Source organism: Puma concolor, chromosome D2 (assembly GCF_028749965.1).
Source record: "Puma concolor isolate L17-30 chromosome D2, mPumCon1.1.hap2, whole genome shotgun sequence".
Classification (NCBI taxonomy): domain Eukaryota; kingdom Metazoa; phylum Chordata; class Mammalia; order Carnivora; family Felidae; genus Puma; species Puma concolor.
In genome coordinates, this window is record NC_141677.1 from 57,468,453 (window position 1) to 57,484,101 (window position 15,649).

Here is a 15,649-nt window from a genome sequence, read left to right on the forward strand (position 1 = left end):
CAGAAGATGGGAGCTGTCTCAATTCTGCAGCTCACATCCCCCCAGTTCGGTGCCCAGCTACTCAAAGGGCTAGGGATATCCCAGCCACAGTCATTCATTCCTGGGCCAAGTACTAGGAATGGGCCATCCCAAGCTCCAATACCTTGGAAATGGCCATTGCCTCAATATAGAGAGACACTTGCCCAGGCCCAGGCCCAGGCTTTGGCTCCCTACAGCCTTTACAAATGGCTGAATCCACAGAGGGGGCTGTTCATGACTAGAGATGTGGGTGGTTCAGGCAGGAGACAAGAGAATCAGCTTAATGCCATGAGTTCAGACCCTGCTCTACCACCAGTAAGTCCTACCTGTCCCCATTGTAGAGAACAAAGGAAGGTCTCATAAAAGGTGTCAACAGAGCACCTGCCCTTAACAGGTATCACTTCTCTTTCCTTCTACCTTGCTTCTCAGGTCCCATAGCTCTTCTCTCCTTGTCTGCAGGCACCATTCTAACCTCATTCCCAAGTGCTCTTGGGAATAGTGCAGACCCACAGGACATCTGCTCTGGGTGAGACTGCACCATCTCGGCCCTATGCCCTCATCTTATTTTTTTTTTTTTTTTAATTTTTTTTTTTCACCCTTTCTTTATTTTTGGGACAGAGAGAGACAGAGCATGAACAGGGGAGGGTCAGAGAGAGAGGGAGACACAGAATCGGAAACAGGCTCCAGGCTCTGAGCCATCAGCCCAGAGCCTGACGCGGGGCTCGAACCCACAGACCGCGAGATCGTGACCTGGCTGAAGTCGGACACCTAACCGACTGCGCCACCCAGGCGCCCCCTATGCCCTCATCTTAGACAACTCAAGGTTCTAAAAGCAGCAGCCAGGTACCATTTGTTATCCGTGCCCTTCTTAGGCAATTTCTCCTATCTTATGTAAAGGCCTCGGCCCCAAAGCTGCTTGCGAATTCTCCCAGGTCTCAAACCCTGCCGCATCCCACAGCCCCAGCACTTTGCATATACGTGGCTGGTGTTCAAGAGAAGTTTGAGAACAGTGATGCCATTGTGTTAAGGTATTTAGTGGGATACTCTTAAGAAACCCAACATGGGAGAAAATGGTGTCAAGGAAGTCTCATACAGGGGGTACAGTAGACTGGAAGGTCTGGTTGAGGAACAGGAGATCCTAGAACCAGACTGCCTGGCTTCAAATCCCAGCTTGTCCACTTAAAAAGTGGTGACTTCAGGGGCGCCTAGGTGGCTGTCGGTTAAGCATCTGACTCTTGATTTCGGCTCAGGTCATGATCTTAAGGTTTCTGAGATGGCGCCCTGCATCGGGCTCTGCACTGACTGTGTGGAGCCTGCTTGAGATCCCCTTTCCCTCTCTCTGCCCCTCTCCCGCTGGGACGTGCGCATGCGTGCGCACGCAACCTCTCTCAAAATAAAACATTAAAAAAGGTGGTGACTTCAGGCAAGTCAGTCAGTCTCATGGGCCTCAGTGTCCTCATCTATAAAATGGAGAAAACAGTCTCCACATTATGGCCCATAAAACCATGACATGATGAGAGGATACCCAGAACAGTGACTCCTGGCACATGTATACCCAGTGAAAACAACCCCCAGAATGATGAATGCAGAGATAGACTGGTTTGGAAGGTTACGTGGAAGCAGATTTCTGGAAGGAGTCAGAACGAGGGATGTGTAGGGTACAGTAGCAAGAGACTGGGACAGCTTGTATTATGGTGGCTAAAGTTAGCGAGGGCAAGTGGGGCACATTTGGTCCCCAAGGAAGGGGCCACTCCCAAAGGAAGGGACCAAGGAAGAGGCAGTGGTGGTGACAAGAATTAGCCACTATCATTCTTTGAGCAAGTTATCCCAGACATCTCTGATCTTCATTTAACCCTCCCAACTACCCTATTAACTAGTATGCTTTTATTAATGAGCGAAGGAACAAGCACAGGGTGGTCACTTGCTCGTTATGATACAGATGGGTGAGTAGCAGGGCCGAGTCAAACCCAGTCACTGAACACTAGCTTTCCCCTGTGGCCCCCGCACGAGAAAATGGTGGGCGGGCGAGGGAGGAAGAGGTGCTAAGAAGTTCCCGAGGGGGCTGGGTGGCAGAACTCTGGGCTGGACCAAGTAGGAAGGGACTCTACCAGGGTTCCATGCCTGGGGAAAACAGGCCTGAGGACAGGAAAACCTCAGTTAATCTAACCCTTGCCTGCTCAAACCAAGCCATTTTACAACTACCAGATATATCGCTGTGAAACTGGTCTCCCTTTCCTAGGCCAGAGCTCCAGACCGGGTTAGTCTCCAAAGAGGAAGAAACAGACTGGCTTTGCCTGTGCCCTCCCATTCTTCACACACACAAAAATCCAGATGAAAATCACCCCACCTCCACCGCTCTCCAGACACATCAAGTCTCTTGGCCTCTGCCCTCCCGCCTAGAGAGCATTTCTGGAATATGTTCTTATTCCACAGAGGGAATGGAAGCCCATCTAGCAGGTTTTAAAAATCTGGACTTAATTTGCTGATTTCGGTTAACATCAACCCAGAAACAATGAAGTCCTGCAGCTCTACCAGTATTCTACGCTGAGCACAGATGGCTCCAACCCGTTGCCCAGGTCCCCCCAAGTACACTCACCCTTCATTATTAAGATATCCCCTATGTGTTTTTCTTTCCCCCACCTTCCACCAAAAAGCCAAACATGCTCCAAAACAAAAACCAAATTTATTCAGCAGACATTTTAATTAAGAAATCCTATAAATCAGGACCACCACAATTTCAGACACTCCGGTGCGAAGTGTACGTCAATAGCTACATCTGGAGGATGAACGAGCCATTGAAACTGTTTTTAAAATTTGTTTAGCTACCTTAAAGTTTGGGGGTGGCACTTTCCTTAAAGTGCCGTCAAGTTTCACAAGGGTAAAGCCGACGGGTTCTCCTCTCGGAGAGTCACATTTTAAACACGGTTTCAGTCACTCACAAGAAGAGCTGGTGACAGAAGAAGGCTGTGAGGGATGAGGACCCACAAAGGCTCAGGCCCACGGCCCCACAGACGGCCAAAACATAGCAGAAAAACATCCAGGGTCTCATCTATCCCATGCAGACACCAGAAAGGGTGAAATAACAAAGTCTGGCTGGGAGGACAGGGGAGACTGTTTATGACTTTCTGAGAAAGCTCAAGGCTAGGCCAAGAGTGGCCTCAGGGAAAGAGGAGGAGGAGTTCTGGAAAGAGGAAAGCACAGAAAAATAACTCTCCCCATAGGTCCCTCTCTGCTTCTGCGTGTCCTCGGGAGACTCCAAAAGGTAGCAAAGCACAGACAGGGCTCTTCTTGGAGCAAGAGAAAGAAAAGACCCAGGGATGAATTTAGTTCTCCCAGGAACCCCACAGCCTTCTGCCAGAGAGCAAACTGTGACCTTGAACCACAGGTGGCAAGGTCAAGTCAGTTAAAAGTCCACATTCAACTCCAACTCGCGCCACCTTCAAAATTCTTCAGCTCCCTCTAACCCCCTAACTGGAGTTCACATCTCCCACCTCCACCAAACACCAGTTGGGTGGGGAAAAGGGGGTGATGGCAACCCACCCACCACCAGGCTTTTACATTCTTCTTCCCTCTGGAATTTCTTTGCACAGCAATTGTAGCACCATTTCCACTAAGCTCTTCCACCAGAAAATAAAATGTTTGCGTGTCATTAGTTTTCAAGTATTGTTAATAAAGCCCAGGCGATACCCGCCCCTCAGAACCCTATCTTTAAACAATCGAAGCACATGACGCCCCCAAGGCTTAAGTCAGGTACAAGTCGATGCAAGTAGCTGCCATAGTTCTCCCAGTTTATCCCAGGTCATTGGCCCCGAGGTGGCCGAGAAAACTCTCACGCGGCACCTATGCGCCCTGGCCCGTGCATTTCTCCAGGCTCCTGTTCTCCGACAGCCTCGCTGGGGCCGGTAACTTCTTTCTCGCCTTGAGGGCTCTCCCCACGCGTCTCTCCGCAGCCTGGGCGGTCGCTCCCAGGACCGCAACGGCGGCTTCAGCTCTCGGTCGGTGAGGGTAGGACGCTGTTGGGTCTGCGAAGCGGTGTCCTCTTCCTCCTCCAGGGGCCCCCGGGTCAGTGCAAAGCGCCAGAAGGCTGCAGGGAGACAGGGTCCGGTCCGCTGCGGCCGCCTCCCGGCCCAGCGGCGCCCACTGGGCTCGTGGCTGCAACGGCAGCGACGGCTCGCTGAAGTCTTCGCACGGCCTCCTTGATGAGGTTCCCCGAGAGTACCAGCTGCTGCAGGAGCCGGTGCGGATCGTCTTCGCGGGCGCGCGTCCCGGTTGGGGGCCATCGTCGCTGCTGCAGGCGGCGGGAGGCGGTGGCGCCCCGCAGCCAACCTCGCCGGCACGGCCCGGGCAGAGCGCTGGGGCCTGCGGTGAGCTCGGCCACGAAGTAGGGCGCAGCCCGGCCCCGCACGCGGCCGCGGTCCCCGAGGGCGCAGCGCAGGGCCCCCGGGGGCGCCGGGCCCACCGCCTCGGCCGGCGCGGGCGGCAGCAGCAGTGGCAGCGCAGGGGGCCGGGCCTTGTCCGCCCGCACGGCCGCCGGGGGCCGCGGGGGCTGCAGCGGCGGCCCCGGGGGCGCGCACGGGGAGGCCGGGCTGTCCTGAGCCGCGTCCAGCTGCAGCGCCTCGCCGATCTGGGCCACCAGCAGGTCCACCTCGCCCGAGCCGCCCAGCGTCACCGACTGCTCCAGCAGGAGGAAGCTGTCCTCCTCCTCCTCCTCCTCCGCTTCCTCGCCGGCTTCCTCTTCCTCCTCCCTCCGACACGGCATGGCCCCCCGCCCGGGCACACGGAGCTCGGCGGCCGGCGCTGGCGGCTCGGCGGCCCGCCGGGCTCGATGGGCCGCGGCGGAGCGGGGAGCGGTGCTGAGGCCGAAGCGGGAGCGGGGGCCGGGGCCGGGGCCGGGGCGGACACGGAAGCGGGAACCCGCCAGGCACTCGCGCCGCGCGCCTGCAGCCGCTGGAGCCGGAATCCTACCGGCTCGGGTTGATTTGTAAACAATGGGTGACGTCGCCGCCGGGCCCTACCACCGCGCCAGGACGCGGGGGGGGGGAGACGTGCGACCAGGGGACGGGTTACTGGTCGTCGCGGGCAGCGCAGGGTCGCGGCCGGAGCTTTCTGGTGTTTGCTCTCGGTACCTACCTAGGAGGGGCTCTGGATCGTTGGGAGAGCTGCGTCCTTTTTCCATCCGGTAAGCAACACGAGAAAATGAAGACTCGGAGGTGGTCTGGGTTGGTTTCTCCCACTCGCGGACACACCCACCCACACACCCCACCCCTCCTCCTCGGACGTTTCCTCGCTCCCCACGTGTCAGCAACGCTTGGGCCCGCCCTGCTCCTCCCCCGCGCACCCGCAGTCACCAGGACCTGGTGTAGTGGGGGAGGGGCGGGTTTCGCCGACCGTCCCGGTTCGCAGAGCTGGAGGTGGGGAAAGGAGGGGGAATTGGGGTGCGGCGGCGACCTTGCAAAGAAGAGCGGGATCGTCTCGGGGTAGGGCCTCTGAGATTTCCTCTCCGTGTTGTCCTCAAGTCCCCAGGGAACTTGGGAGAGAAGGACACGCCACCGCATGGCTAAAGAAAAGTTGATTTTGTTCATTAAAAAAAAATTGTAAAGGTCAAATAGAAATATAGGACGGTGGAAAAAACCTCTCTCGATCATAGGACTCAAACATGTTCACGTTAAAAAAGAATGTTTCCTCTCCAGCCTTTTTCTAGCAAAGTGTATTTTACAAACAGCCACACATACAACGCACGCGCTTTTCCACTTCTCATTACACCATAAATGGTGTTCGTGTTATTGCATGCACTTTGAAAACCTATAATGATTACATAAGTTCTCATCAAGTGTTTGTTCCATAAATTATTTAACAATTCCTTTAGCGTTTGCTGTTTACCAAATTTCACCACTGTAAGTGCGTGACTAACATTTCTTTGCGTAAAACTTTTTCCGTATTGATGATTCTTTCCTAAGACCGTATTCCCAGGAGTGGAATATTAGGTCAAATTATATTTTAAGGTTTCTGATAAACGTGGCAAACTGCTTTACAAGGGTTGAGTACATTTACTCTCCCATCATTAGTGTTGAGTATTAAAAGTTAAAAAAAAATTTTTTTTCTGATTTCATAGGTGAGATTGACATCTCCTTTGTGTTTTCATATCTTTGATTTTTACTTAGGTAGAGCAGTTTTCTAAATGTTTGTTAACCAACTGTACTTCCTTTTTTTGTGAATTGTCTGTTTCCTAGGAAGTTTTTCATCTTGAGCTTTTCTTAGTATTTGCGTGACTCTTCTACATAAGTTTAGTTAACCCTTTTCTTCCACATTTTCCTCTATTTCTTCAGGGTTTTTTGGCCCTTTACAGTCATGTTTTTGTGACTAAAACTTAACGAATTTTAATGCCCCCAAATCTACAAAATCCCTTTCCTTGAGACTTTTAACACAGTGCTAAATTTAGTCTTCTTGTCTCCAGCAAGTTATTCAATATCGAGTTCTATTTTCCTTAGTGGGTTTTTTTTTTTTTTAATGCCTTGTTTGTTGTTATTTTCAAATCATCTGGGATTAATTTTGGTCAGTGGTGTAGGGAGACAATATGAAATGATTTTTTTCCCCCAGAGGGTTTGCCAGTCAGGGCTATGTATCTTCATTAGGACAGAGGTGTGGGGACAGTGTGAACAAATTGCTCTGTCCTGGTGAACTCCTAGCTGCTGGTTAAGCTGCTGGGTGTGAGGACTGGGTGGGGCTGGGAATATTTTGATCTGTCTGTTGTGTGGAGTTAAAAGAACCCTGCACAGGTTGTACAAAGATCTAGATTGAAGTCTCTCATTCCTGCCACATCCTGGGTGTGTGGCTCCTGGCAAATCAGTTTACAAGTGTTTTCACTTGTAAAATGGAAAAAATAATCCCTGCCCTGCCTCCCTCTGAGGATTGTTTTCAGGATCAAATGAGATAATGGGAACAGGCTTTGTCAGGCATTACACAAATGTAATGTGGGATTAGGTCCAGTGATTTACTAACAGAGGCCTGGCTCAGTTCCCGTGAATCCCCCAGGGAAACAGCTAATATATTAATGATAAATGCTCCCCCTTGCAGCCCACTAAGTCAAATGTACCCTGAAGGCATTACTTCCTTGAATTTACCCTTGAATTCTGCCTCCTGTCTACCCTGACCTGCATTTATTTGAAGCCTTTTGAAGTCAGCCCAGAGGCTCCCTAGTCCCCAGGTATGTCACCACAGCTAGTTTTGCAGGTTTTGGTGACAGATCCTTTCCCAACTGGCAGCCGTCCTCCTCCGTCTCTGTGGAGGGCTCTTCGCACACTTACTGATGAGGCTCGGAAACCATCCCCCCAAAGAGAGCGATTCTCATTTTCATTCTGATGCTACTTACTGGAGTATTTCAATGGGAATAAAAACTAGGGGAGGGCTTAAGGATTTCACTAGAGTTAAATGGTAATTTTTTTTTTTCTCCTCTCTGTAAGATGATGCCTGCCTGTAAGTAGAGAAAAGCAGTTTTATGCTCCATTGAGTTTAAACATTAATGGAGCTGGTGTAGCTATTGTCTCTAACCCAGCATCCCTGGAAGTCGTTTTTTGTCTTCTTGTCAGGGTAATTCCCATAGTGTTCTTAGCACTATAGGAAATGGAGCTTTGAGATGACATTCTTTTAAAAATCTTCCCTTTGTAATGTTGCTTTTGTGTGGAGATTGCTATGTAAATATGCTGGAGCTTGGATATTATACTCTTCATTATAGAGATGAATTCATTAGGGAAGACCAACTCCATTTTCTGGGGGCACTTCTCTGGGGAGCTCTGAGAAAAGGAAGTGCTGTGCTGGACTAGTGGGAGGCAGAGAAACGCCCTGGATTAGGAGTCAAAATACAAGATGCTAGAGAGGCTCAGATGCAATTAAAAGTAACAAGAGGGCATCAAGGAGGGACTGGGGAGGACCCTGCGTTGGGTATGCTGGCTGCCGGCCTGAAGAGATGCTCACGGAGGGTATTCAGAACCACCGTGGAAGGACACAGAAGTCAAGGGTTTTCTGCATTGGTCTGGACTACACTGAAATCTTTCCCAAGGAACTGTTTTCCACATGGATTTTGCTTTCAGGTACGTGCATTCAGAGACACCAGCTGGGGTGAAGAGGGATGAACACTGGGTTTATATTTCCACCTGGATCCAGAAGCTTCATCCTTCTGTGCCTCAGATTCTGAATGTGTAAAGTGGGGGATGATCCCTTCTGTACAAAAGTATTATGTTGTATGAGAACATGTATGGGAAGGCTTAGCACATGGGCCCGTAGGAATGACATTGGAATTAAACTATGGGGACAGAAATCATCTCAGGGGTACTCAAATTACAAATAAGGCAGTTCTATGCTGTGGCCCATCAGCAGACCCATGGATAAACTGTGACATGGCCAGACAATGGAATATTACTCAGCCATGAAAAGGCTATGATATGCTACGTTATGCTAAGTGAAAGAAGTCAGACACAGAAGGTCACTGTATGAAACATCCAGAATAGTAATTCATAGAGCCAGAAAGCAGACTGGTGGTTGCTTAGGTCCAGGGGGTGGGACTATGAGGGGGTATGTAGAGACAGCTGCTAATGGGTTGCATTTGCAGACAGCTGCAAAAGGTTTCCTTTTGGGAAGGTGAAAATGTTTTGGAAGTTGGTAGAGGTGGTCGTTGCACAACACTGTGGGTGTACTAAATGTCACTGAACCGTACGCTCTAAAATGACTAATTCTATGTTATGTGAATTGCACCTCAAGAAAAATTCTAGGTTGTATCTTATATTTGATCTAGTTCTTACTTTGTAATCATAACTGCAATCTATTTGTTGATGTGAAGTAATCACAGCTTCACCATGCTTCCAGAGCAGTGGTTGATCCTTTTCAACTTTGTGGTCACATTAAAAATGCCAGCTCACCTGATTCCCTCACTTCCGTTCCATGGTCTTCCTGGCCCAGGCGAACAGGTTCATTGTTTTCCCTCCTCATGGGGACGGAGGCTGGCCTAGAGGCAGCTAGGGGACCACCGTGAGCCTGATGAGAATGTTCAGTGACCCTGCCCAGTTCCGAGTTTTCATCTGGTCACCCCCTTCTTTGTGCTAAAGATGTAGTTTGGGGAGGTGGATACAATACAATGCAGAGAGGGAAAGGGGTTGTTTTTAATAAAATGGTACCTAGGTAGTCATGATTAAAATTTGCCTTGGACAAAACTATAGTTTCAGATAACAGATCAGTGGTTCCCAAGGGCTAAGGGGGTGGGGGAAGCTGAGGGGAGCTCAGGGGTATTTTGGAGAGTGATAGATCCATTCAGTATCCTGATTGTGGTGACAGTTACATACATTGGTATAGGTCTTAGAACTGTACATTGAAACAACGAAAGAAACCATGAACACACATACACCCTATATTGATTATGGTGGTGGCTGCATGGGGGTATACATTTGTCAAAACTCAACACTTAAGATGGATGGATTAATCATATGTAAATTATACCTCAATAAAGTTGATTCTTAAAACTCTGCCTTGGAACATGAAGGCCAAATGTCCTATGAATTCTTTATAAACCACATCATATGGGGAAGTAGGAACTATGACAAATGGGCTGCTGGCCATGAGCCAGCCCAGACCTCATGGGGAGAGAAAAATGGGCAGGGTTGCCACAACCTGGGGCTCACTTTGGGAAGCTATAACCCTACCCATTCCATCACCTCACACGTTGAAGAACATCTACAATGTCCCACGTACCGGGATTACTTCTAAGGCCACATAGCAACAAAGAGTGGAGACAGTCCTTACAAAAGCTTAACAGTCTGTGGTGGTCAAGATAATGGCCCTCCAGGGGCACCTGGGTGGTTCAGTCGGTTGAGCCCCCAACTTCAGCTCAGGTCTTGATCTCACGTTCGTAAGTTCTGGCCCCATGTTGGACTCTGCTGACAGCTCAGAGCCTTCTTCGGATTCTGTGTCTCCCTCTCTGTCTGCCCCTCCCCCACTTGTTCCCTCTCTCTCTCTCTCTCTCTCAAAAATAAATAAACGTTAAAAAAAAAAAAAAAGATGGGGCACCTAGGTGGCTCAGTCGGTTGAGCATCTGACTTCGGCTCAGGTCATGATGTCACAGCTTGTGAGTTCGAGCCCTGCATCCGGCTCTGTGCTGACAGCTCGGAGCCTAAAGCCTGCTTCGGATTCTGTGTCTCCCTCTCTCTGTTCCTCCCCCGCTTATACTCTGTCTCTCTCTCTTTCAAAAATAAAAAAAGATTTTATTTATTTTTATTTTTATTTTTTTAATTTTTTTAACGTTTTTTAATTATTTTTGAGACAGAGAGAGACAGAGCATGAACGGGGGAGGGGCAGAGAGAGAGGGAGACACAGAATCGGAAGCAGGCTCCAGGCTCTGAGCCATCAGCCCAGAGCCCGACGCGGGGCTCGAACTCACGGACCGCGAGATCGTGACCTGAGCTGAAGTCGGACGCTTAACTGACTGAGCCACCCAGGCGCCCCAAAAATAAAAAAAGATTTTAAAAAATTAAAAAAAAAAGATAATGACCCTCCAAAGACGTCTATGGTCTAATCCCTGGACTCTGTGAATATGTTACCTTACAGTGGCAGAGGGGACTGTGCAGATGTGACTAAGTTAAAGATCTTGAGATGGGGAGTTTATCCTGGATTATCCAGCCGGGCCCAATGTAATCACAAGCGTCCTTATAAGAGGGAAGAAAGAAGGTCAGAGTCAGAGGAGGAGACATAAAGCTTGGAAGGCTGTGATTGCTGCCTTTGAAGATGGAAGGGGCTGTGAGCCAAGGAGTGCAGGAAGCTCCTAATGCTGGAAAAGGCAAAAAAAAAAAAAAAAAAAAAAAAAAAAAAATCAGATTCCCCTAGATAGGCCTCCAGAAGGAGCACAGAACACACCTTGACCTTAACCCAGTAAGACCCACTTCAGGCCTCTGACCACTAGAACTGTAATAAAATAAATTTATATTGTTTTAGGCCACTGAGTTTGTGATAATTCTTTATAGAAGCAATAGGAAACTAATATACATTCTAACACAGAAAAATGTGTAAATAAACCATTATTATACCCTACCTTAAATATGGCTTATAAAAGGATTGGGTTCCAAGTGTACTGGTTCAGCCCAAAAGGAGCAGCTTGGCCTGCTCATAAGTTAGGAAATACTTTCTGTGCAAGTGACTCGGGCTCACACCTCAAGGGTGGTGTGGCAGCGTTCACAAAAACCCAGTCCTTACTCGCCGGGAATACAGCTAGAATGTTGTCCAGACCCCCTTGGGGTTAAGCGTGGCCAAATGACTGGGTTCTAGCCAGCGAAATGTGAGCAGAAACAATGTGCGCTGGCCCAGAAAAATCTCCCTCATCTGATCATCCAGCGCTCTTTCCTGTTGTGCCGACAGCCTGTCAATGCCCCAGCAGCCTTGGAGGCCACACGTGGAAGAGGGCAGCCCCTGCCCCCACTTCTATCACACAACTTCTAGAAATTTCAATACAGATTGTTAGGAGAACTTGAAAACAACTTTGTGTTAAGCACTAAAGTTTTGAGATTCGTTCCTTCCTTGGAGCATCTTGCATCACACTAACAGATGCGGATGGTGGGGCAGGGGGAGGAAGGCTGACAGGGGAGAGGGAAGTGGGAGAGCAGCACACCTAAGCAACTTGGAGAAGTTCGGCAAGGCTGGAACTGAGTGGCAGAGGTGGAAAAGGGGGCAGGTGAAGGTTAGGGATGCTGTACTGGTGAGCACTGGGTCAGCTCGTGAGCACAAGTAGGAGAGGGGACCGGATTTGCATTTTGAAGAGAGCAATACCCCCGGAGGAGGCACACCCTGAAGAAGTGGACGTGAAAGCCAGACGCCAGTACAGACTGATGGCAGAGGAGAGACCTCCCTGTGTGAGGAAGGGCTCCAGCATACAGGCCACACCCTGGCCCCCTCCCAGGATCGCAAGTTCTACTTCCCAAGTCTCACAGGCCCTGTGTTTCACAGAATCTTGGTGAGTTTGTCCTAGAAAGGGCAGGTTGCTTCAACTAGGCCATTCTGAGTTTCCCTCCCTGGGTAGCTTTGCTTCTGGTTTCTGGGAGGTGGGAAGGGACAGGGGAGTCCCTGCATCTGTAGACCCCAACCTGTACATATGGGGCCTTCTCTTTCCCATTTCAGATACCTGGGGAGCTCCCTGGAGACATTGCTGGTCTCACCCACAGAACTAGTGACCTCATTTGGAAAAACATAACCTCCACCCACCTAACTGCCCACTGGAAATGGAGGCTTGAGGGTATTATCTAAATTCATTCTTAGCTGCTGCAGACCTACATTCCTAGGCCCAGTGAGCTCTATGTGGCCTCCAGCTTCCCTGTGTCATCCAGACTACCTTCAGCAGAGGGCACCGGGTTGGGGGTTAGTGACATGGGTTCTAGTCCCTGGTTCTTCCAGTATCTGGATGCTGGGAACAGCAGTCCCTGCTCTGGGCCTCAGGGTCCCCATTTGCAAATCAAGGGATTTGGACTCAATTCCTGAAGCCTCCCCTGTCTAGGAGGCTGGGTGAACAGCTTGGCTGTGAGCCAGGCTTGTAATTTCCAGTGCTTCCTCATATTCCTTTTACAAAATTAGGATGGCCAGAGGCTAGTCCCAAAAAAGCTGACGAGAGGACAGGCAGACTTCTTTGTGCTTTTTACCCTCTTTCCTACTCTGTAAAATAGACATAATGAAAACATCTAACTCGGGATCTATTCTTGTTTTTCTTTTTGTTTTGTTTTTTTGGTTTTTAGTTTATTCATTTTTTGAGAGTGAGCAACCGGGGGAGGGGCAGAGAAAGAGGGAGAGAGAGAATCCCAAGCAGGCCAGACTGTCAGGACAGAGCCCGATGCAGGGCTCGAACCTACAAACCATGAGATCATGACCTGAGCTGAAATCAAGAGTCTGACACTTAACTGACTGAGCCACCCAGGCGCCTCTCAGGATCTGTTCTAAGCGGGGAAGGAAGAGTCAGCTGAAACCTGGTGATCACCTTCCCAGCCCCAAGTAAACGATGGCCACTCCCTCATAATCCAGGCCCACTGAACACACACCTCTAGATACCTGTTAGCCTGGATTTGGTGTTCATTCTTTTCTCTCTTCTACTGTATGGTTTTAATATTTTCTTCTCTAGCAGTCCTGCTGTATATTTGGCTTTTATTACATAAATTTGTGGACGTAGATGGGCTATACACCTAAATAAATAAAAACTGCTGTCTCCCCAAAAGAACATACAAAACTTGCAAAGTTAGATAGGAGTTTAGCTAATGATACCTAACATTTATTTGTAGTTAATATATGCCATGTGCTGAGCTTAATGCTTTACAGATGTTTTACTCGATCCTTAAAACCAATGTATGAGTTAGATATTATCTCTGAGGATATGACCTCTGGGGAATAGAGAAGTAGGCTAACCAGTCAAGTTAGGATAACCAGCTCACAGGCAGGAGACTGGATTGACGGATTGACTTATGTATTTATTTTTAATTAATTTATTTATTTTGAGAGAGAGAGAGAGAGAGAGTATACGAGCAGGGGAGGGGCAGAGAGAGAGAGAAAATACCAAGCAGGCACTGCACTATTCCTGCCCGATGCAGGGATCAAACTCATGAACTGAGATCATGACCTGGGCCAAAATCAAGAGTCGGATGCTCAACTGACTGAGCCACCCAAGCACCCCCCCCAAACTGTATTTAGATGACCAGTTATCACAATGTGCCTGGACCTTTCCTGGTTTTAGCATCGGAAGTCCCGTGTTCTGGGAAACCCCCCTAGTCCCAGGCAAACCAGGGCAGTTGGTCACCCTGACTCAGGGGTTCTCAGCATATTGCCTCAGGGGACATTCTGCAGTGGTCATTTTTACAACAATGGCAGTTAGTATTACTAGTATTACGATCACTACCATGTATGACTTTGTAGCCGCTCCCTCCCCTTAGCACCATACTATCCCCAAGAAAGTATTATTTGCTCTGCCAAACCATTTCCCAGGCTCACAGGAGGAGGAAAGAGGTTGATTTAAGAGTACCCAGGGTGAAAGGTGCCTACGTTTCACTTTTAACCAGAACCTACTTTTCTGGCAATGTCAGGTTCCCTGGAAACTCCTGGTTTGAAAATCAGCTGACCGTTTCTCTGGGTTCCAAGGACGGGGATGGGTGTTTTATTTATTTATTTTTTAAAGCTTATTTATTTATTTTGAGAGAGAGAGAGAGCACGCGCATGAGCAAAGGAGGGTCGAGAGAGAGAGAGAGAGAGAGAGAGAGAGAATCCCAAGCAGGCTCTGTGCTATTAGAGCAGATGGGCTGGGTGTTTTAAAATGTTACCTGGGATATTGGTTTTATACAGATGCAGCGAAACCAACAGATCAGTAATCTACAGCCACTGACATGATAGTTGCTCACAGTTCCCAAGAGGTCAGGGCTTGCTGGACGCCACACAGCCTTTAGCCAGGAGAACACTGGCTGCACAGGGAGAGTGCAGAGAAGGAACGAATCAATGAGTAGCTCCCCTGAGCTGCTGCTGCTTAGTGTTTGGTGCTGTCCTCTAAACCCAGGTCCTTCAAGGGGATGTTCCCTTTATCCTTTCTGAATAATGAGAGTACATTGCAGATAAAACCGTTTTAAAACATGGTTGATTAGTGGTTTCCACACAAAGGAAAAATCATCTAAAAGCTGAACAGTCCAACACAAGTGTCAGGTAGGAACTTCGGGGGCCAAGAGTCCTTACGTGGTGGCCACTGCCCTGTAGAAGTGGCTCCAAGCCTCAGAAAAATTAAACAGAATTACCAGGTGATCCAGCAATTCCAATTCTGGGTACATGCCCCAAGTCAAAAAAGCCTAAAGCAGGGACCCAAATAGATATTTGCATACCCATGTTCACAACAACATTATTCTATCGCCAAAGGGTGGAGGCAACCCAAATGCCCATTGGCAGATAAATGGATAAGCAGATGTGGTGTGTACGTGCCATGGAATATTAGCCAGCCTTAAAAAGGAAGGCAGGTCTGACACATGCTATAACATGGATGGAATCTGAGGACGGTACGCTAAGTGAAATAAGCCAGTCATAAAAGAACAAATGTAGCATGATGCCACTTATGTGAGATATGTAGGGCAGGCGAATTCATGGAGACAGAAAGTGGAATGATGGCCTCCAGGAGCTGGAGGGAGGGGGGCATGGGGAGTTATCGTATAATGGGTATGTGGCTTCAGTTTGGGATGCAAAGGTTCTGGAGGTGGATGGTGGTGACGGGTGCACACCAAAGTGAGTGTACGTCATGCCACTGACCTTGTTAAGACGGTAAATGTTACGTTATGCATATTTTACCACAATGAAAAAAAGGAGTGCCCGTTGTCTGGAGTAATAATAGCAACAACAAGAACAACAATAATAATAAGTGTTGGCATGGATGCGGAGAGATTAGAGCCCTTATACACTGATGGTGGGAATGTAAAACCGTGGAACTGCTTTGGAAAAGAGTTTGGCCAGTTCCTTAAAAAGTGGAGCATGAAGTTAGCGTATGACCCAGCAAGTCCAGGACCCAAGAGGACTGAAAGCATGCATTCACACAAAAACTTGTACACCAGTGTTCCCAGCAGCATTATCTGTTATAGCCCCAAAGCGGAAACAA

The 15,649-nt window shown here is 48.9% G+C and overlaps 1 protein-coding gene across 1 annotated transcript; it reads right to left on the bottom strand.

Moving 5' to 3' along the window:
* Positions 1–2,682: 2,682 nt before the first annotated feature.
* On the bottom strand, positions 2,683–4,920 carry FRAT2 (FRAT regulator of Wnt signaling pathway 2). Its single transcript, XM_086680531.1, has one exon. The coding sequence runs from the start codon at positions 4,775–4,777 to the stop codon at positions 4,082–4,084; it is 696 nt and encodes a 231-aa protein (XP_086536657.1). The 5' UTR covers positions 4,778–4,920; the 3' UTR covers positions 2,683–4,081.
* Positions 4,921–15,649: the final 10,729 nt, after the last annotated feature.

Coding starts and splice junctions, on each gene's coding strand:
- FRAT2 (XM_086680531.1), bottom strand. CDS start 4,777: ATGCCGTGTCGGAGGGAGGAGGAAGAGGAAGCCGGCGAGGAAGCGGAG.